Source organism: Acipenser ruthenus, chromosome 5 (genome assembly GCF_902713425.1).
Source record: "Acipenser ruthenus chromosome 5, fAciRut3.2 maternal haplotype, whole genome shotgun sequence".
Classification (NCBI taxonomy): Eukaryota; Metazoa; Chordata; class Actinopteri; order Acipenseriformes; family Acipenseridae; genus Acipenser; species Acipenser ruthenus.
Window position 1 is genome coordinate 55,086,939 of NC_081193.1, and position 21,986 is coordinate 55,108,924.

At 44.7% G+C, this 21,986-nt stretch overlaps 1 protein-coding gene across 2 annotated transcripts in view; it reads left to right on the forward strand.

Annotated features, from left to right (window-relative positions):
* Positions 1–21,986, forward strand: part of LOC117403401 (angiopoietin-related protein 7-like) — a 99,405-nt gene that overhangs the window by 45,155 nt on the left and 32,264 nt on the right. For both annotated transcript variants that reach the window (XM_034921440.2, XM_059024328.1), the window contains one exon: positions 12,750–12,981. In XM_034921440.2, coding sequence (XP_034777331.2) covers positions 12,750–12,981 — 232 coding nt within the window. The remainder of the gene's footprint in view (positions 1–12,749; positions 12,982–21,986) is intronic.

The following is a 21,986-nucleotide window of genomic DNA, read 5'->3' on the forward strand; positions in this document are numbered from 1 at the left end:
AACCTTTTATTTTCTGTTTATTAAATGCTGATCGCAATCACGCGCTCAGCTTAAACCAAACTCCACATCTCTGTCGTTTGTGTTCCTGTCTTCTGGTCTGACGTCACCCACTCAGCCATTCTTGTCACACGTGGTGTCAGAACCGGGATAACAGCGCCTCCAGGGCTCAGGCCAGAGCGGGAACCGCAGTTTTTTTTTTGTGGAAAAGTAAAAAAAAAAAAAAAAAAAAAAAAATGGAAGGCTGGAACTGGAGAGACGGCTGCAGTGAGCTGGAGGATCTCCTCGGCAGGTTGGAGGACCAAGGTTGGTGCCTTGCCTGCGGGGTGTATGGGCACACGGTGGCTGTCTGCCCCTTCCAGGAAGAGGAGGAGGAACCAGCCCAAAGGAGGAAGGTGAGCAGAAGGAGGCAGAGAGGGGGAAAAATGAGGAGGAAGCAGAGGGAGCCAAGGTGGTGCACCATGTGCATTGCATATGGGCATGAGGACGAGGACTGCCCAGAGCAGGAGCCAGGGGAGGAGGAGCCCGAACGTCCTGCGCCTGAGTGGGAGGAGCCCGAACGTCCTGCGCCTGAGTGGGAGGAGCCCGAACGTCCTGCGCCTGAGTGGGAGGAGCCCGAACGTCCTGCGCCTGAGTGGGAGGAGCCCGAACGTCCACAGCCCGAGTGGGAGGAGCCCGAACGTCCACAGCCCGAGTGGGAGGAGCCCGAACGTCCACGTCCCAAGAGGGAGGAGTCGGTGCGTCCACGTCCCAAGAGGGAGGAGTCGGTGCGTCCACGTCCCAAGAGGGAGGAGTCGGTGCGTCCACGGCCCGAGAGGGAGGAGTCGGTGCGTCCACGGCCCGAGAGGGAGGAGTCGGTGCGTCCACGGCCCGAGAGGGAGGAGTCGGTGCGTCCTGTGTCCGGAGGGGAGGAGCTGAAGGCCCAAACCCCTATTTTTTTTTGGGAGGGACGAGGGCGTGAAGCTCAGGCTCCACAGCAGCCGCTGTTTTTGCTGCTGAAGGGAGCCCAGCGGAGACGCCCGCCACCAGCTCTACCCCCGCTGTCGGAGGAGCCGGCAGCGCCACCAGCCCTACCCCCGCTGTCGGGGGAGCTGCCTCTGCCTCCACCACCAGCCGAGGGAGAGGAGCAGGAGCTGCCTCTGCCTCCACCACCCGAGGGAGAGGAGCAGGAGCTGCCTCTGCCTCCACCACCACCCGAGGGAGAGGAGCAGGAGCTGCCTCTGCCTCCACCACCACCCGAGGGAGAGGAGCAGGAGCTGCCTCTGCCTCCACCACCCGAGGGAGAGGAGCAGGAGCTGCCTCTGCCTCCACCACCACCCGAGGGAGAGGAGCAGGAGCTGCCTCTGCCTCCACCACCCGAGGGAGAGGAGCAGGAGCTGCCTCTGCCTCCACCACCACCCGAGGGAGAGGAGCAGGAGCTGCCTCTGCCTCCACCACCACCCGAGGGAGAGGAGCAGGAGCTGCCTCTGCCTCCACCACCACCCGAGGGAGAGGAGCAGGAGCTGCCTCTGCCTCCACCACCCGAGGGAGAGGAGCAGGAGCTGCCTCTGCCTCCACCACCACCCGAGGGAGAGGAGCAGGAGCTGCCTCTGCCTCCACCACCACCCGAGGGAGAGGAGCAGGAGCTGCCTCTGCCTCCACCACCACCCGAGGGAGAGGAGCAGGAGCTGCCTCTGCCTCCACCACCACCCGAGGGAGAGGAGCAGGAGCTGCCTCTGCCTCCACCACCACCCGAGGGAGAGGAGCAGGAGCTGCCTCTGCCTCCACCTCCCGAGGGTCCGCTGCTGCTGCCGTCGCCTGAGGTCATCGAGGGTCCTGCTTCGCCTGGGGTCGCCGGGGCCTCTGCTTTGCCTCGGGTCGCTACACTGTGGCCGGAGCTCCATGAAGGGGAGCTGCCGGCCATAAAGAAAGAGGGGGAGGTCAGGAGACCAGCTCCCCCAGCTGCACTTTCGCGGCAGCAGATAGTGTGGCTGAAGCCCCGGAAGAGGGAGCTGCCAGCCACGAAGAATTGGGGGGTGCCAGACATTCCACCATGGCCACCCCCAGAAACAACTTGCTTCCCCCTCTTCCGGGACTTTGGGACTGAGGGGGGAGGTGGCCATTGAGGCCATGTGTGCGTTGCACAAGGGGGGGTATATGTGGCAAAGTGCCCCCCCTGTGTATGTTATATGTTACGTGTTGTGTGTAAATGTTGGTGTATAGGCATTGGTACACGGGATATAAGCGGTCTGTGTTTCACGTGTGTGTAAATTGTATATTTGTATTTAGGCACGGGGATGGCACATCACATCACGTGCAAGTAAAAAGTAATATGTGAGCACGGGGAATTGCACTTTAATTAATTCACGTGCAGTTGTACCGAGATTCCAATTGAATGATTGACTAGCAATCGAATCTCGGTACAACTGCATAAAAGCTGCATGTTTTCACTCACTGGGGGTTGGTGTTCGGTGAGTGGAGAACGAGTGTGGAGAAGGAGAAAGTAAATAGTAAGAAAGTAAGAACGTAAATAACTGTCTCACTCACCGTGTTTCGTTTGTCTGTCTGTGCACTGTCTGTTTACTGTCTAGTCCGTTTTGTTTACCTGTTTATTTTGGCGCAAGTGCCGTGTCCTGTGTTTTTGGTTGTGTTTAAAACCTTTTATTTTCTGTTTATTAAATGCTGATCGCAATCACGCGCTCAGCTTAAACCAAACTCCACATCTCTGTCGTTTGTGTTCCTGTCTTCTGGTCTGACGTCACCCACTCAGCCATTCTTGTCACAGAAGCACATTTTCCTTTCACCCAGTGCTGACATTTTCACTGCCTTAGCCGTAACAATGACAATATGCCACAAAACTAGCAAATGTGATCTTTCCTTAGACCTGACTTAAAAGCTACTGCTGTGCAACTTTGGATATGGATAAAGGAAAGGTAAGACAAAAAACTAATATCAAATAGGAGTGGCTTAGTGAGTTTAATCATGACAAGTTATGTAATGAAATCACACTGTCAGATTGTTATTAATTGGTACTCAAGCAGTTGTGTAAACAAGGTCTGTTGAGGGACCACTTTGTTTTGTATTGATAAACACATTTGATTTAATTTAATGAATACTAACAACTTAAAAGTTCTTAAAGGGAATTACTTGGAAAACACAAGTATCGGCACAGCTCTAATACAAATAATACAGTAAATTGTTGTGATGAGGTCAATGAGATCTGAAGCTGTGCATTTGTACTGAGAAATGCACAGGTTGGAATCATTTTCATTCAATCCAAGTACCTGGTTTGCCTAAAGGGCCTGGTTTGTTCATGCAAGTAAAAGATATGTTCATTCTTAACTTTAAAGAGTAAGCAACTTCAAATTAAATTTGTATGCATGTTCTTACTGTCCTCTGACATTTTATTGATATTGCATTTATTATTGCAATATCTCATAAAATGTTTAATATGCCTATAGTGAAACAGAATCTGACAACTAGATTGTAAAAATCATAAAAAATATTAAAAAATTATAGTAAAACAAAAGAAGTAAAATGTAATTTGAGGCTACTTACTGTACTCTTCCAATCTGGTATTAATACAGGATGGCTTGAACCTGCTGAAAGACCGGGGTCACAACTTGTGCAGTAGCAACAATAACAATATTGAAGTTTAAAAGACAGGCGAATACAGCACCCTGCTTTTAACCTAGAGGTCTCAAATCCTTTATTTAACACACTTTTAGCACACAAAGGTTCACCAATTACACACAAGGAATATCAGAAACAGTAAATAAAAAAATAGAAATTACGTTTATTAAGAGAAGGGAGTTTTACAATCATCAATAGATAAGAAGTCTAATATATTCTGTTATTAGGCTTAGAACATTAATACCAAATTGAGTGGCAGTATAGACAGTTATATCTGTAAGTAGTATATTTCCAAAGGAACAGTATCAAACTCAGTATGCAATACAAGCTAAAAAGTAACATCTTAGTGAAAAACAGTCACTAAAGTGAAAAATAATTTTGTTACATACAGTAGTTATACATTTTGACAAACTTTTCAAAGAGAAGTGTTCTTTCTCAATGTGTATCCATCATAACAGGTTTGTCTATAAAGCTTCAGAGCTTCATGATGTTTGTGGATGAGGTATTAGGGTGTGTTCTGTTGGCCAGCTGCTGCATCACATTATTATTTTACAGGGCTTTCATTTCAAGTGCAACAAGGTTCACAATGTGATCAAGAAAGTGCACATTTACTGGCAAATATCAGCATATTTATATACAGAATATGGTCAATAATATGGTTATTGCTTAGGGATTTTGTTTTCTGTCAAGTATTGTACAAATCATACTAATTAAATGATAAATACTGAGTTAAAGATATGACCAATATGATATACAGTATAAACTTAATATTCATCCCACACACTACTAGTATTGGTACGTCTCCATCTAACGTAGTGGTACTGGACCTGCAGATGAGCTATTTCAGTATTCAACAGTTATGCTATTGCAGAGATAATATTGTTGTGTTTGTCTAATTTAAATGCTTAAGTACACTGATGTAAGTTAAATACACTTTAGTGTGTAACAAGGAATGTGTGGCTGGAGGGAATTTTTCTCATCTCGGAATTGACCTAAGGGCTTGAGGAAGGATAAATGAGATTTACTGTACTACCCTTACTGTGGAAATAGCAGACAATCCCTCCTTCTGGCTGCTGCTTGGGGATAAACCAGCCGACATAGCTAATACCTCCTTAACCCGGACAGTAAAGGGATAAGTCTAAATGACTAAGCTTCCACCACGTGCCTCATTTCCATGACAGTAAGCTGCTCACATGTGCAGTGTGGGGGGGGGGGGGGGCGCTTATCATCCTGACTCTTCTGCTCCACTCAGATAATCTCGAAGAGGACATTTCTATTAACCAAGCAGTATACACCTCTAGAGAATAATCTAGAGCATAGACACTGCTTGTAACTCACAAAGGCTGTTGTTTGAGCAAGATCATGTGTATCTCATTGTCCAGGACATTCTACAGAAGTTTGAGATTTCTTACAAACTCGTTTTGCTGTAGATCTTGTTGTTTTCCAGCCTTTTTTTTATTTTTGTTTTACTTTTTCTCATATATTCTTCCACAACAAAGCTTAACTGTAAGGGACATGTGAAAAAGTTGCTATGGTAAGTGGGGGGAGAAAAAACATTTATAAAGCCTTGGTTATTACATTGTATAGTCTGTGTGCCCAACCAATATTATAGATATCATTATGAACGTACATTTTTTGATATGTACTTATTTGAGCGTAACCCTGTTAACTGTTCAGTTGACAGGTTTTAGTCTAGGTTACACAAACATGTCTGTCATTCATACTTGTGTCATTTCCTCTGTTAAGCAGATGAGCCTGTTTTGTCCCTTGTTCCTTGTGAGCAGTGACGTAAAATTCTTGGAGAAGCTGGAAAGTGTCTGGGTGTAATCCAAAGCATCCCTGTCATGAAGTCCTGAAGTACTTTCTTGTATACCCAAGATGATAACACATAGCCTTGACATTTAAAGTTCTCTTTCTTTTTCCCTTTTTTCTGTAGCTGAAACATTTTGTTCCTCTCACACACACAGGGAGTATGCTTAATACCATACACTCAAACTTTCTTCAGCTAATTGTCAGTTTGAGCATCGCATCAGACATTCTGCAGTTACAGTTTGCAAAACATATGTAACACTCTTATCATTCTTAATCCTTTAGCCACCAGAAGCATCTCTATCTAGATATGGTTAATGTATAAAATAAACATGGGAAAAGCCTGGGAAAACAGCAACATTATAAGGGAACTGAGGCTTTGAAAACTATTTTCTATTTAGCATGGCAACTTTCTTGCAAGTTCCATCGTAATTTTTCTTTAGACCGTTTTCCAGATTTAATTTGACTTTGAATTGGGTTGTGGCAGAGCAGGGCTCTGCCCTTGTAAATATTGGAGCCAGAAGGGGTGGAGCCGCCGTCCCGAGAGCCGGAGGGGGTGGAGCCGCCATCCCGAGAGCCGGAAGGGGAGGAGCCACGGACCCAAGAGCCGGAGGGGGTGGAGCCACGGACTGGAGAGCCAGAAGGGGAGGAGCCACGGACCAGAGAACCAGATGTGGAGGAGCCACGGACCAAAGAACCGGAAAGGGAGAAGGCTGATGCCCCTCAGCAGCCCTTGCACATGCTGCTGAGAGGAGCTCAGTGGAGGTGCACCCGACTGTGACGGCAGGAAGTGCCAGCCTGACCTCAGAGGCTGCTAGAATGGCCACAGCCACCACCGCCGATGCCGGAGTGGCTGGAGCCATTGCCACTGGAGGAGCTGGAACTGCTGATGCCGGAGTGGCCGTCGTCTCCGCCTGCTGTTCCGGAGGGTCCTCTTCCTGTTCCCGAGGGTCCACCGTCTCCGCCTGCTGTTCCAGAGAGTCCGCCTGCTGTTCCAGAGGGTCCACCATCTCCGTCTGCTGTTACCGAGGGTCCACCTGCTGTTCCCGAGGGTCCGCCGTCTCCACCTGCTGTTCCCGAGGGTCAGCTGTTCCCGAGGGTCCACCGTCTCCGCCTGCTGTTCCCGAGGGTCTGCATGCTGTTCCCGAGGGGCCGCCGCCTCCGCCACCAGAGGGAGATGGGCCGCTGTTCCCGCCTCCGCCACCAGAGGGAGATGGGCCGCCGTTCCCGCCTCCGCCACCAGAGGGAGACGGGCTACCTTTCCTGCTGGAGGGTCCAGGTTCCCTGCCAGCAATCACGTGCTTTGAAGGTCCGGGGCCCCCGCCATTGAAGAAAGCTTGGGGAATCCGACATGAACCCCGCCCACCACCGCCCGCTGAAATAGCCCACCCGAGGGACATAAGGGGACTCTTGGTGGGGAGGCCATAGGTTCAAAGGGTGGGTGGGGGGGGGGGGGGGGGGGGGGGGGGGAGTTTGGCCGATTGCGGCCTGCGTACTTTGTAAATATTGGCAGGGATGGGGTTAAATTATCCTCCCTGCCCAGGTTTATTGTGTCAGGTGGAAATAATTAACAATCAATTAGTGCTAAGCCACCTGACATAAAAGGAGGCCTCAGCACCTCAGTGGGGAGAGGTAGCTGAGGAAGCAAGTGGGTAGTTTGTGTTGCTTGCTGGTTTTTCTTTGTGTGCTGGTTTTTTTGTTAATTCTGCATTCCAGTGAAGGCAACGCTCAGCCTGGAAGCCTTATTTTTGTAAGTTTTACTTTGTGCTTATTGTCTGTGTTTTAGAAACCTTTTGTTTGGCCCTTGTGTCTGTTTATTTTGTGTTTTCTATTTAATAAAAGTATTTTTCTTTAAACTGCAGTCTGTCTCTGGGCCTCATCCCTTGCGCCATCCTGTCACATGGGTGATAACTGTTGCATTGTGGCCCTGATATGTTACCATGGTACTGCAGTAGATTATCACTGTGAACTGCCTTCTACTGTAGCATTGGTATGTCAAAATATCCAAATGTCATCCCTGATACCATTCTATCAATAACCCTTATGTTAGCCCCCTATTAGTACTTTGTTTTTCAATATTAGTGTCACTGCATTAAAAATAAGTACAGGTTATAAAGAATACTGGGAGTAGGAATACTTTTGTCTTAAAGCAGCACATTACAAAATACATTACCCTTCATTGAAGCATTTATCATGCTTAAAAGTACTGCAGCTGTAGATCTAAATAATACTTGACTTTGTTGCTTTCCAATGTATAATGTTAAATAGCATTATAAACATGAGATTACACACTATTTGCAGAATAGACATGTTGGGGTCTATTCAAATGATACTTTAAAAGATAAAAAATACTTTAGAGACTCACACACACGTAGAGATGTTGGTTTTCACGAAGTCCCCTTCTTTGAATGATTTAAATGATGGTGGTATTTATATTGCCAGTCAGGGATTGCTGTGACTGACTGACTATCGTATAATGTTTGCTTTATCATACAGCATGATTCACAATTCGCGCAACATTGTTGTTTTGCATTGTTTTCAATTCTACTTAAATATAGACAACCTTCTGGTGGTCAAACGGTACGTCACGGTGTCTTTTTCATAGACAGGGCAGGCAAGTGAATGTCTTTGTTGTGTCCTATGATAATTCATTATTTAGTTTCAACAGTAGATGGCGCTGTTATAAGGATATATATATATATATATATATATATATATATATATATATATATATATATATATATAGGAATGCTGAGAAAATACTGTGAGGAGTTGAATAAGTGGCGTAGAAATAAAGATGTGAAAATTATACTGCCTGCTTCCTGCTTTAATTCTACTACTGAATACCACAGTCTTAACCACTATGCAAAAGAGCCAGGCTCATCTGCATCTGAGGTTATAGAGCTTTAAACTCTCATTTCAATAATGGTACAGAATCCATAATGGCAGTACAACTTACAGTCGTTTTACCACTAGAAGGACCGGAGATATACTCATTCCTAGAAGCCTCGCAGCCATCTTTCTGACAGTCGGATGTAATTAGTTTTTTTTTTTTTATTGAGTACGTCACATAAACATCTGAACAATTGAAGCATATATATACAGTGCCTATAGAAAGTCTACACCCCCTTTCAAAATTTTCACCTTTTGTTGCCTTATAGGCTGGAATTAAAATGCATTAAACCATGAGCACCAAGGCACTTTCAAAAGAACTCTGGGACAAAGTTGTTGAAAGGCACAGATCAGGGGATGGGTATAAAAAAATGTCAAAGGCCTTGAATACCCCTTGGAGCACAGTCAAGACAATTATTAACAAGTGGAAGGTGTATGGCACCACCAAGACCCTGTCTAGATCAGGTCGCCCCTCCAAACTGGGTGACTGAGCAAGAAGGAGACTTCAGAGAGGCTACCAAGAGGCCAATGGCAACTTTGCAAGAGCTACAGGCTTTTATGGCCAAGACTGGTCAAAGTGTGCATGTGACAACAATATCCCAAGCACTCCACAAATCTGGCCTGTATGGTAGGGTGGCAAGAAGGAAGCCATTACTCAAGAAAGTCCACCTTGAATCCTGTTTGAAGTATGCAAAAAAAAACACTCAGGAGATTCTGTAGCCATGTGGCAAAAAGATTTGTGGTCTGACGAAACTAAAATTGAACTTTTTGGCCTAAATGCAAAGCGTTATGTTTGGTGTAAACCCAACACAGTGCATCACCCAAAGAACACCATCTCTACTTTGAAGCATGGTGGTGGCAGCATCATGTTATGGGGATGTTTATCATCGGCAGGGACTGGGGCACTTGTCAGGGTAGAAGGGAAAATGAATGGAGCAAAGTACAGAGAAGTCCTTGAGGAAAACCTCCTGCTGCCCTCTGCAAGAAAGCTGAAAGTGGGACAGGACTTCACCTTTCAGCATGACATCGACCCAAAGCACACAGCCAAAGCTACACTGGAGTGGCTAAGGAACAAAAAGGTAAATGTCCTTGAGTGGCCCAGTCAGAGCTCTGACCTAAATCCAATCGAAAATTTGTGGCATGACTTGAAGATTGCTGTCCATCAACGCTCCCCAAGGAACTTGACAGAGCTTGAACAGTTTTGTAAAGAAGAATGGTCAAATATTGCCAAATCTAGGTGTGCAAAGTTGGTAGATACCTATCCCAACAGACTCACAGCTGTAATTGCTGCCAAAGGTGCTTCCACCAAGTATTAACTCAGGGTGGTGGAGACTTATCCAATTATGATCTTTCAGTTTTTGTATTTTTAATATATCATTTTTTTCTCAATAAAAACTTTTTTCCCCTTAACAGTGTGGAGTATAGTGTGTAGATAAGTGGAAAAAATCACAGCAAAATGTGAAAAAAGTTCAAGGGGGTGTAGACTTTCTATAGGCACTGTATATTATATATATATATATATATATATATATATATATATATACACCAATGAAAGAAATTGCTCTAACGAGGACACAATTACCTTACCATTGGCCTCCACCTGTGAACCATTAATGTTGCTGTCACATTTTCTGGATAAAAACCCCACTGTTGAAGGATCACTGGTCAGGCTGTGAATCTGAAGGAAAATGAAGACCAAAGAGCATTCTACAGAAGTTAGAGATAAAGTAATACAAATACATAGATTAGGGAAAGGGTACAAAATAATATCCAAGTGTTTGGATATCCCAGTGAGAACAGTTGGATCAATAATCAGGAAGTGGAAGCTGCATCACACCACCCAGGCACTGCCAAGAAAAGGCCGTCCCTCAAAACTCAGCGCTCAAACAAGAAGGAGACTTGTGAGAGAAGCCACAGAGAGGCCAACAATCACTTTGAAGGAGCTACAGAGTTCAGTGGCTGGGAGTGGAGTAATGGTGCACCAGTCAAACATATCAAGAGCTCTGCATAACACTGGCCTGTATGGGAGACTGGCAAGAAAGAAGCCGTTACTCAAAAAGTACCATCTGAAAGCACGTCAGGAGTTTGCCAGAAAGCATGAGAGTGACCCAGCTGCGATGTGGGAAAAGGTTTTGTGGTCAGATGAGACCAAGATAGAGCTTTTTGGCCAAAACTCAAAGCGCTATGTGTGGCGCAAACCTAACACTTAACACTGCCCATGCCTCAAGACACACCATCCCTACAGTGAAGTATGGTGGTGGCAGCATCATGCTGTGGGGATGCTTCTCATCAGCAGGGACTGGGTATCTTGTTAAAATTGAAGGAAGAATGGATGGAGCAAAATACAGAGAAATACTGCAAGAGAACCTGCTTCAGTCCGCTAAAAACTAAAGCTCGGGAGGAAATTCACCTTTCAGCAGAACAATGATCCCAAGCACAAGGCCAAAGCAACATTGGAGTGGCTCAACAACAAAAAGGTGAATGTCCTACAGTGGCCCAGTCAAAGTCCTGATTTCAATCCCATTGAGAATCTGTGGCACTATTTGAAAATTGCGGTCCACAAGCGTCGTCCAACCAACCAGAACAACCTGGAGCAAATCTGCCAAGAAGAATGGGCCAAAATCACTCCGACACTGTGTGCAAAGCTGGTACATACTTACCCCAAAAGACTTAAAACTGTTATTGCAGCGAAAGGTGGCTCTACCAAATATTAATGTGTGGGGGTTGAATACTTATGCAAGCAAGATATTTCAGTTTTTTTTATTTTTCTTAAAAATATTTCCCAACATAAAACCAATGCCACCTTACAATAATTGATTTTGAGTTTCAGTGTTTTAAAATAAAATATCAAACAGAACGAAATTTCAATGTACCATTTGTAATTCAGTAATATGAGAGAATTGGTCAAGGGTCTGAATACTTTTGCAAGGCACTGTATATATATATATATATATATATATATATATATATATATATATATATATATATATATATATATATGAACATTTATTTTACAAATCAAAACAAGAAAATGTAAATAAATAAACATCTGAACAGACATCGGTTTACAACATACCTATTTATAAAACTGAAACGATAGCAATACATTTTTAACTTATTTTTAACAGCAATCGGTTTGAGCAAAAGCAACTGAACAACGTGGATACATAAACTTAGAAAAAAACATTTTACAGAAGCGCACAGCACAGAAGTTATAAAAAAAGTCTAATTTATTTATTTTTTTTTCACAAAAGGGTATTCATTTACTATTATTTGTTTATTTAACAGACGCCTTTATCCAAGATGACTTACAGAGACTAGGGTGTGTGAACTATGCATCAGCTGCAGAGTCACTTCCAACTGCTTCTCACCTGAAAGATGGAGCACAAGGAGATTAAATGACTTGCTCAGGGTCACACAATGAGTCAGTGGCTGAGGTGGGATTTGAACCGGGGACCTTCTGGTTACAAAACCATTTCTTTAACCACTGGACCACACAGCCTCCTATTTACCTAGAGTCTAAGGCTGTTCACAGTCAACACAGATAATGCGCTTCTCCACGCCGCCTTTCTATACAGGGCACAGCTGTCCGAAGTTTTATTTTTATTGCACTTGCCAACATGGCATTGGCGTCTCTTGCGGCTCTCAGCGGGGTTGCCAGCTTCAGCTGTGGGTACATGCTTAGTGGTCTCCCTCTGTTCCAAATGCTTCTTGCGAAGTTCCTTTGCTAACTGTAAAATATATTTCTTCGTTGGTAAATTCTTCTCCATGCATTCTTTGTAAAGTACCCAGGAGTTGCTGGCTGCTAGGTCCAATACATTGTAAAACACCTGAACCGACCACCGTCGGGAGCCAGCTTTCACGGAATACTTCCATATCATCTGATCCAGAGCATCAATTTCATATTTTGTTGCGTTGTAAAACTCCAGTCTCTGGTATTTATTTTCACTAGTCCCGATGCTAATTGACTGACCAAACAGCGCAGCTGGCAAGCAGGCGTCAGCCTTCAAAAGGCTGACTGAAAACAATAGACAGTCATTCATTCACTCAGGCAGAGAGTAGAGACTAATCTAATTACAGCTAAACACATTGCAGACTGGTTAATAAAAAAAATAAAGTAGAATACCGTTCTGTATAATCAAAATATAATTGTTTTTTGAGTAGCTGTCAATGTGACTGCTCCCGGGGCTTTTAGGTACAATCTAATATATCTCCTTCATTTCTGCATTCCCGCGTTTCATGCTTTGTGAGAATATTTAATACATACAGACAGAAAGGTACACTAACGCACAGCTCCATATGTGTTATACAACTGGAGAAAATTACATTTTAAAACCAAAAACCGCCAAAATGACCGCCGCGGGGCTTCTAGTGTTAAATAAAGGAATACACAGTTAAAAAGAAAAACAACAACCGTATTTTTGCTTTTCCCCTGACAGAGTGAGGAGAAGAATGGTCTGAACGCATCACTGGAGCACCGGTTTCGCAAGCTGGAGCAACGCTACAATGAGGCCAACACTCTGCTGCACATCCACGGCTCTCTAATCTATGACATGCAGGCACAGATACACAACCTGTCCCTGCTGGTTGAGAAGGTGCGCCGGAACCCAGGGTGCATGATTAACATTGTCCGGAGTACACACCTTGATCCCCAGAAGGCGCTGCACCCAGGTAGGCACATCAGAGAGCTGGGGGTCAAACAGCATCTTTACAGGGCATAGGTGCAACGATCCGATCATTTTTAACACTTTGCGGTCCTATGTCGGACCTGGTCCGACATTACAATTATTCCTATCCGGTCCAATGTCGGACCCTGTCCGACATCATCAAAAAGACAGAAAAAACGGGTTTCTAGTCGTCAATGGCTGAGTGGGAGCGACAGGAGCCGAGACAAGCCGAAAAAAAAAAAAGGGCGTATCTCATGAATAGTCATACTTGCCCCTGGCATCAGATAATGGCGGCCATACGGAAACAAGCTGGCTGCTACTGCATCAGCACTCAGAGAATGTCACAGACATTTACAGAGCTTTTTTCAGATGTTATAGTAATAAAATAATGACTTGGATCGCATTATTGAGGCGTTTGGTGATAAAACGAGTGATCAGGAGATGATTGATCGGTATGTACAACTATTATTATTATTATTATTATTATTATTATTATTATTTATTTCTTAGCATATGTGAAAGCTATAGCGAACGAAAGGGTGGGGCGGGGCTGGAGATGCCTAGTGAGTGCTTTGTTGATATGCAGGGCCTTTTAAACCCGTTTGACTGTGGGGAAAAAAATACTTTTAAACAGCGTGTCTAAAATTAACTGCGCGTGTGAAAATAAATTGGATCTGACGCGCCTGACACGCACTTAATAAATGGACCGCTAAGGTTTAACACTGCCAGATTTCTGTTTGAATCACACTCCTGATATCCATTCTGAATCTGCAGTCATTTGTTTATTTCTTAAAATAACTAGGCTCCTCTATACCATATTGCTGCCTTTGCAAACCCCTGTACAAGAGGATACATTCCTAATATCGGAGTTCATATGAAACAGCCCTGAATTCAATTTTCCACTGTGTGTCACTCTCAAACTACAAGGCCCAGCTCTCCAGCAGTTTGATATTTTATAACCAGGCATTTCAAAGGTTGGCCTTCAAAATGTGTTTTGACCCAGAGATGGAGCTTCTAGCACTGCACAGATTTCACCTTCCTTATTGTGGCACAAAATACAGATACTCTGAGGTTCCTCTTGAAATTATCTTTTTTTTTTACCCTCCTATTTGATATAGCTTATCTAATGACTGGTGGTAGGCTGTTTATTCATTTTGGTCTTCCAAAGAGAGCCACATACTGAAAAATGGTAGTCATAAGTATTGAAACCCTCTTTTCATTTTAAAATTATTCCCCATATGCAATACATGTTCATTTTGATTGAATGTTTTAACAGTGGTATAGAAACATTCTTGATCTTAAGACTTTATCATTGTACATTTGTATTTTGGATTGACCATACAAATGACATATTGTCATTAAAAGTTACATTAATCAAATGTTACTGGTAATTAACTAAGTCAATAACTAGTAACAGTATATTTGTACCCTATCCACACTACCTAAATAATGCATGATGAACATGCATTGAAACCACGCGATTGCCATTCACTTTATTCACAAACACGTTTTCAAAGAGTTCATTGGGCATTATTTTTTGGCATCAATATTTTATACTTGAGATCTAGTCTCTTCAAGTTTTTCATATTTTATATAGCAGTCTCTCAGACGTGTTGCCTTAAATTAATCTCTGGTTTTAATAAAATGGTGGTACATTTAACTGAGACACTCCTGATTGGGATGTGTCTAAAGCCCGATTCGCACAGGAGTAAAAGTCACCATGTAAACATGTGGATTCGCAATTTTCACCGACATCGGTGAAATTTTGTCACTTGTGAACCGTCCGTTTCTTTTTATCCCAGATAATTCTCAGAGGTCCTCCGATTTTTTTACAGGACATCAGGACCTTCTGTAAAATATCAAACTCAAGCGTCCTGTGTCTTTTTACTCCTGTGCAAATCTACCATGTCAGTGTTAGTATTGATATAAGCATTTCCGGGGTATTCGCCTCAAAGCAATACCAGCCTTTACAATAAACCAAAATATAATATTAAAATTGGTACCATCTGCCCTGAGATTCTACAGTTCAGTAAAACACTACAATTGGGCATAACCAAATTAGGGACGGGCAAAAATATAAAACATAATTGGCAATGTATGCTTTGAATGATGCATTGAAGATATGTATGAAAATACATATCACTCAAGGAACTAAATGGTTATTTTAGCCTTTGGAAAAGAAGGTACTGCTAAATGAAAAGGTGCTCCACTGATACGCTTCATTTTTCCTCCATCTTGCACAAGTTACTTACATCCGGTTCATTGTTTACAAATCATGCACAAAAGGGCCTCCTCTGGCCACAACACCGCATTTCATTTTGAATTTAACAACTTTCCTTCATGAAAACGAATCCACGTCTAGGAGGTGACTAATACCTAGTGGTACTTTCTTTTTACTTTAGTCTACAGGCTACCGGTAACACAAAATAGATCATGCTGCTGCATTGTACTGTGAAAACAATACAATTATTTTGCTGCATTATTTATTTTTTACTGTAGCTTACTTAACTACTACACAGTTAACACAAAATAGATAATGGTGCCACATTGACACATTATGATACTATACAGTACCTTACTGGATACACTTTACAGAAATAAATCATTTTTACATTTATATAGAACATTTAACAGTGTATGCATGGCTGCAAGTAAAACACATAGTCTACCTGCTACCTTGTTTTCTGTTGCTATCAGTCAGATTTTCTTTGCAAAAGCAATTAAAGATTTAAAATTCAGAAGTTTCGTTATTGTAGTCCACATCTAGCATTTCGAACCACTGGAGTCCATCAGTATTTCTGAAAGCTTCTCGCCCTATTCCGATCGATCACAGTTAGTTTAAACTCTATAGTGTATGAGTTTATGTGCACTTAATTTTTGCGATTTAGTCGGCTACTTGTGTCTGTTCCATTTATTTTCATGCTTCTATAGTGTCAGTATAACAGCAATTTTTGCAGCATTAGTGAGTTACTGTTGTAATTTCCAGGAAAGGTCATTTCTTATATATATTCTGTGCAATGTGAAACGGTACATTCTTAAGAAATTATTATTATTGTTTGGTTCCTGCTCCTGCTCTACCCTTTATCGGTGCACGTTGAAGTTTGATTTGTTTCTGGCTGTTTGGCTTCTGTGACATGGATGGCTGGTGGTGACATCAGACCCGGAAGACAGTGGAAGACAACAGTGCTGGGGTAATGAAAGCGCTGCTTGCACGTTTTATTTAATAAATAAAAGGTTTAAACAAAAACGAAGCACTCAAAATAAACGGCTCAATGGCCAAAAGAAACAGACAAAACAGAACAGTGACCCAAACAAGTATCGTGCTAGTCCTTTTAGCACGAGTAGAAATTGTTTGGATTTATTATTTTTTCTCCCGTTTTCCACTCTGAAAACACTCCTTGTGCAGCCAAAGCTTCAGGTCTTTTATATTATGGCTGAGGGAATAACTGGCTAATAATGATCTTATTAACCCCTCAGCCATAGTCTGAACGAGTTTAGTAAATCTGCGTGACTGTCAGCTAATTCAGTAATCAGTAGCTGATCAGTCACGCATTCTCACGAGAGTACTCAGATACAAAATACAAATAATAACAGTAATGGAGGACAGCTTTTCGTCCGTCCTGCATTTTAAATCATAATACAAAACAATACAAAATATAATATGCATAGGAGCAGGGTGTACTCCGTCACAGCTTCACAAAAAACACACTTCACAATTAGACATCGCAATTTTCATTGCTTTTTCCGTGTGTGTGTGGGAATGTAAGGTTGGCAGGGATGGGGTTAAATCTATCCCTGCCAGCAATTACAGGTGTGGCCATTCGCCAATAAGGTAATTGGTACTAATTGGGGAGTGGCCACATGTATAAAGGAGCTGGATATCCTTTGTTTGTTGGAGGAGTGAGTGAGTGAGTGAGTGAGTGAGTGAGTGAGTGAGTGAGTGAGTGAGTGAGTGAGTGAGTGAGTGAGTTTTGTATTCTTTTGCAACGAGTCAAAGCTAATGGCCAGCTGGGGCAAAGAGGCTGATTGTGTAGAGGTGCAGGAGTGATGCAGTGCGCAATGAACAAACAGAATTGTAATCCAGTTAGAAACAGGTTTTATTAATTATAATCCCGGTCTGGAGACCAAACAATAACTCCAGGCAATACACAACAATGTGTAATGCACTGGAAGTAAATCAACGGGTTACAGTCCCAAATAATAAATATACGTATCTGTCCCACAATGTAAAAAACACGGTCACCAGTCCTGGGTGCTGTCTGTAGTGCTCGTGGTGGGTGATACAGTTTATTTCATGACAGTGGTGAAGTGCTGTTCTGGCTTTGTCCTGGCCCCAGGCGAATTGTGTAGCTGTCTGGTGGTTCACAAACAAGACAATTACTAAAAGACAGAACAAACAAACAAAAAACACTCACAATACTGTTACGGTCTCTGGGGTCTCTCATCGTCCTTCTAGGTTTAAAAACCACAAACCAAGCGAAGGAACAGATTGCGATTCTCCGCCCCCTTTTATGCTTTCACACATGACCGCTTGATAAACGAGTGCAACCGCCTCTCCAATCTGCGGCTACCATGTCGTTTCCCTTCTGGGTCAGTGCGTTCTTGCAACAAAATCTTGCCTTCATCCAGACTGGCCGACTTCCCAACCCGGGGAAAGAACTGTCAGACCAGCCCGTCCAAAGAACCCTGTTCTCGCTGCTTAGTGCCCTCACAGTGTCGGGAGGGAAATTTACAACCAAGACTCATTGTATTTCTGTCACATATCCCACCGCTCAGAGTGGAGCCGGAGGAACACTCGGCTGAATCTATCTTTCTCATTACCCCCCCTCCCGGGAAAAATAATCTGTATTTTGATGGTCTTTCCCCGCACGGTGTACCATGTGGTACATGAAGGGTTGCAACGCCAGATACCACCAAGCATTGCTGTCCTTCATTGTGCTTAACCACTTGAGTGGGGCGTGGTCTGTGACCGGATCAAATGAGTGTCCTAGCAGGTAATATCGTAAAGAGTGAGTAGCCCATTTAATGGCCAAACACTGCTTTATGACTACGGAGTAGTTGCGCTCCCGAGGTAGCATCTTTTTACTAAGATACAGTATCGGGTGTTCTACTCCATCTACCTTTTGGGACAAGACAGCACCCAAACCCACGTCCGATGCATCGGTGTGGAGGATGAATCTCTTGGTGAAATCTGATGTGATAAGAGTGGGGGACTGGCAAAGTTTACGCTTAATAGTATCAAACGCCCCCTGACACTCAGCTGACCATTTAATCGAATTTGGAGCACTCTTTTTGGTGAGGTCGACTAAAGGGTTAACCACTGTGGCGTACTCTGGGATAAAGTGGCGGTAATAATCGGCTAATCCCAGTAGTGCCTCACCTAAGTCTTGGTTTTGGGGATCGCCGCGTCGACCAAAGCCTGGATTTTGGTGACTACGGGTCTCACCCTTCCATTTCCCATTAAAAATCACAAATATTGAGTCTCTGTCTTGGCAAACGCACATTTTCTCAAGTTAGCTGTCAGCCGGGCTACCCTTAGAGACTGAAGGTCAACCATAACCCTAGCCAAATGCTCTCGCCAGGTGGAGCTGTAAATAACCACGTCATCAATATACGCTGCTGCATATTCATAATGTGGGCGTAAAACCTGGTCCATCAGTCTCTAAAAGGCAGCGGGCGCACCATGTAGCCCAAACGACATGGTTTTAAAGTGAAACAGCCCTTCTGGTGTTGAAAATGCGGTTTTCTCTCTAGAACTGCAGGTTAATGGGATCTGCCAGTATCCCTTTGTCAAGTCCAGAGTAGAGATAAACTTCGCCTTTCCCAGTCTATCTAGAAGTTTGTCGACCCGAGGCATAGGGTACGCATCGAACTTGGCAATAGCGTTTACCTTCCGGAAATCTACACAGAAGCGGTTGGTGCCGTCTTTCTTGGCCACTATGACAGTAGGACTGCACCACTCGCTCCTGGAAGGTTCAATCACCCCAAGTTTGAGCATGTACAATACCTTTTTGTGAACGCCACTTCGTCGATTTTCTGGGATCAGGTAAGGTCTCTCCGTACTGTGACACCTGAAGGCGAGATAATATTATATTCAACCAAGTCAGTTCTGCCGGGCAAGTCAGAAAAAACATCGCTAACTCCTCAATAAGCTTACGCAGCTCCCGTTGGTGATCTGGAACCAATTGTTCCCCCATCGACATGATTTTAGTGCTAGGAGTCTCTGGACAGGGGCCTAAATCATCCTCTACATTGCCTGGGGTTAAAAATAAGACCTCCCATGCCTGCCAGGGCTTTAATAAATTTACATGATAAATGTCACGTTCATTACGGTGATCGGGCTGTCTAATTTCTTAATTTACCTTTCCTATAGCCTGAATCACTTCATATGGCCCCTGCCATTTAGCACATAATTTCGATTCTGAAGAGGGAAGCATTAACTTGTCTCCTGGTCGAAAGGTTCGAATTAATGCATTTTTATTGTAATGCTGCTGTTGCCGGTGCAGAGCCGATTTGAGGTTGTCCTGGGCCAAACGACCGACCAAATCCAGGCGATCTCTCAGTATGAGCACATGCTTCACTACGTTTTTGGACAAGCCTTTGTGCTCCTCCTATCCATCTCTCAACAGATCGAGGATGCCGTGAGGCTGTTGGCCGTACAAGAGCTCAAAGGGGGAGAACTCTGCGGCACCTCTCTCACTGCAAAAAGGAGGTAGGGAAGAAGTGATGCCCAATGTTTTTGCTCTTTCGTTCCACCACACCGTCCATCTGTGGATGATAAACAGATGTCCTGATGGGACGTATTTTTTATATTTTATATACCTGCTGTAATGTGTTAGACAAGAAGTTGGTCCCATGATCAGTCAAAATCTCCTTGGGGATCCCCCTACTCTAGTTATAATCTGCACTAACTGTGGCTATTGCAGCGGCACTAGTGGACCTCAATGGAACTGCCTCTGGGTATCGCGTTGCATAATCTACCACTACTAATATATGCGTATACCCAGAGTAGCAAAGGGCCCACTATGTCCATTGCAATGCGTTCAAAAGGAGTGGAAATAATCGACAGTTGATCCAAAGGGGCGGGGCGCACTCGACCCAGCGCTACTTGCTGGCAGTCTGGGCATGTGGCTACATATTTCGACACATCAGTAGAAGACCTACCCAATAGAATCGAGCCAATATCCGCTCCATTGTCTTGTCAGCTCCGAGGTGCCCCACAAAAGGGATATCATACGCCAGCCTCATGACCTCGGTCCGACAAGACGGGGGAACCAATAATTACAGGCTGTGTTACAGGCTGTCCTGTGCCCACGGCTAGATTGACCCTATACAGTAATTGCCCCTTGATACTGATGTGTGGATATACTAGCGCCCCAGTGCCATCAACATCCTTACCTTCAATAGACCGGACCTGCCCCCAAGTGTGCACTAGTGAAGGGTCATTATGTTGGCCCCACACTATGTCCGCGCTTGAGTACTACATGTCTGGTATATTGAGAGGGACGGGAGTAACATCTGCCCTAGATGGCCCAGTAAGCTCGCCCTCTCGGGTCACACTGCGTTCTGACTCCTTTTGACTGGTGTTTGTTACCATCCGAGCGCTCTCCCACCAGACTCCAGCCTTGTCTCAGTGATGCTTCCTCCCATTTTGCGGTCTTTCTCTCTTTATTTGTTTTTCTAGGATGGAAAATAGAAGAAAACATTTCGGCTTGAAAAGGAAACACATCACCAATTCGTTCCTTTTTCTTTGTTTCTGCCATGTTTACGTGTGCAGCTGAGCCTGCCATTATTTGCATTAATTTTGGCCAGTCTCGTCCCAGAATAACTGGATGTGACAACCTTTCTACTACCAGATGACGTTTTATCGGTTCTACCGATAAGTAAACTGTTAGTGTGGGGTATGCTGCTGTGTCTCAATGGACACAGGAGATGGCCACCTTACCTTGTGGCCGCCACGACACACTGCCCAAGACAGCTGTTCTAATTAAGGTTTGCTCACATCCTGTGTCCACTAATGCGTGGGTTTTCACATTGCCTAAAACCACATCAATCTTACAAGGCCCCTCCCGACCATTTTCCCCGCACTTACCTATCTCAGGTGCCCAATTACACGTGGCCACGTCACACTCCATGGCAGCGGGGCATGACATGGCCAGATGTCCTTGTTGCATCTAAAACAAGCTGGGGGGACAGAGGGAGCAATGGTTAAATATCTGTCCCATTGCTGGTATGGTAACGGGGCAGGGGCAGCACCTCTACCCCAGCTGGGTGCCAACCTTGGTCTCCATGAAGAGGAACTGATGGTGGTGGTGGAGGAGAAGAGAAAGGTAGGAGTCGGCTGTTCCAAAGGGCGGGAACTGACAGTATCCTGGTCCGGGCGGAGACGAGGGAGTCCTCGAAATCCTCGGCCAGTTTCACGGCTGCTTCCAGGGTGTCGGGGTTGTGGCGCCGTATCCAGGCCTGGGTATCGGAGCCGACCACATGGCAGAACTGCTCCACAACCACTGCTTCCCCCGTGCAGGCTGGTTTTCTTCTCGGGGGTCAGCCAGTGTATCATGTGGTCACACAACCGCTCCGCAAACACCCAGGGGCGTGTCTCCGGGGATCTTCTGTACTCCCTGAACTGTACCCGGTGGGTCTCTGCCCAAATGTTGAGGTGGCGGAGAATGGCCAGCTTGACCAGGTCGTAACTGGCAGCGTTGAGGTCGCTCATGGCCTGGTGGGCTGCCTAAGCCTCCCCGATCAGGCAGGGTCCCAGCTGGCTTGCCCAGAACTCCCCCATGACGCGGTGGTAGCCAGCCTCTCAAACGCAACCAGGTACGCCTCCTGGTCATCCTCCGCCGTCATCTTCATCGCCCGAGCCTTCGGTGCTGACATTGCTGGTGTTCCGGTAGGGGCTGGTGCTGTGGAAAGTGGCAGCCCTACCTGTTCAATGAGCGCAGTGTAGCGCTCCTCTCTCCTTCTCTCCTCTCTCCTTCTCTCCTCTGTCCCGTCTGCTATCCAGTG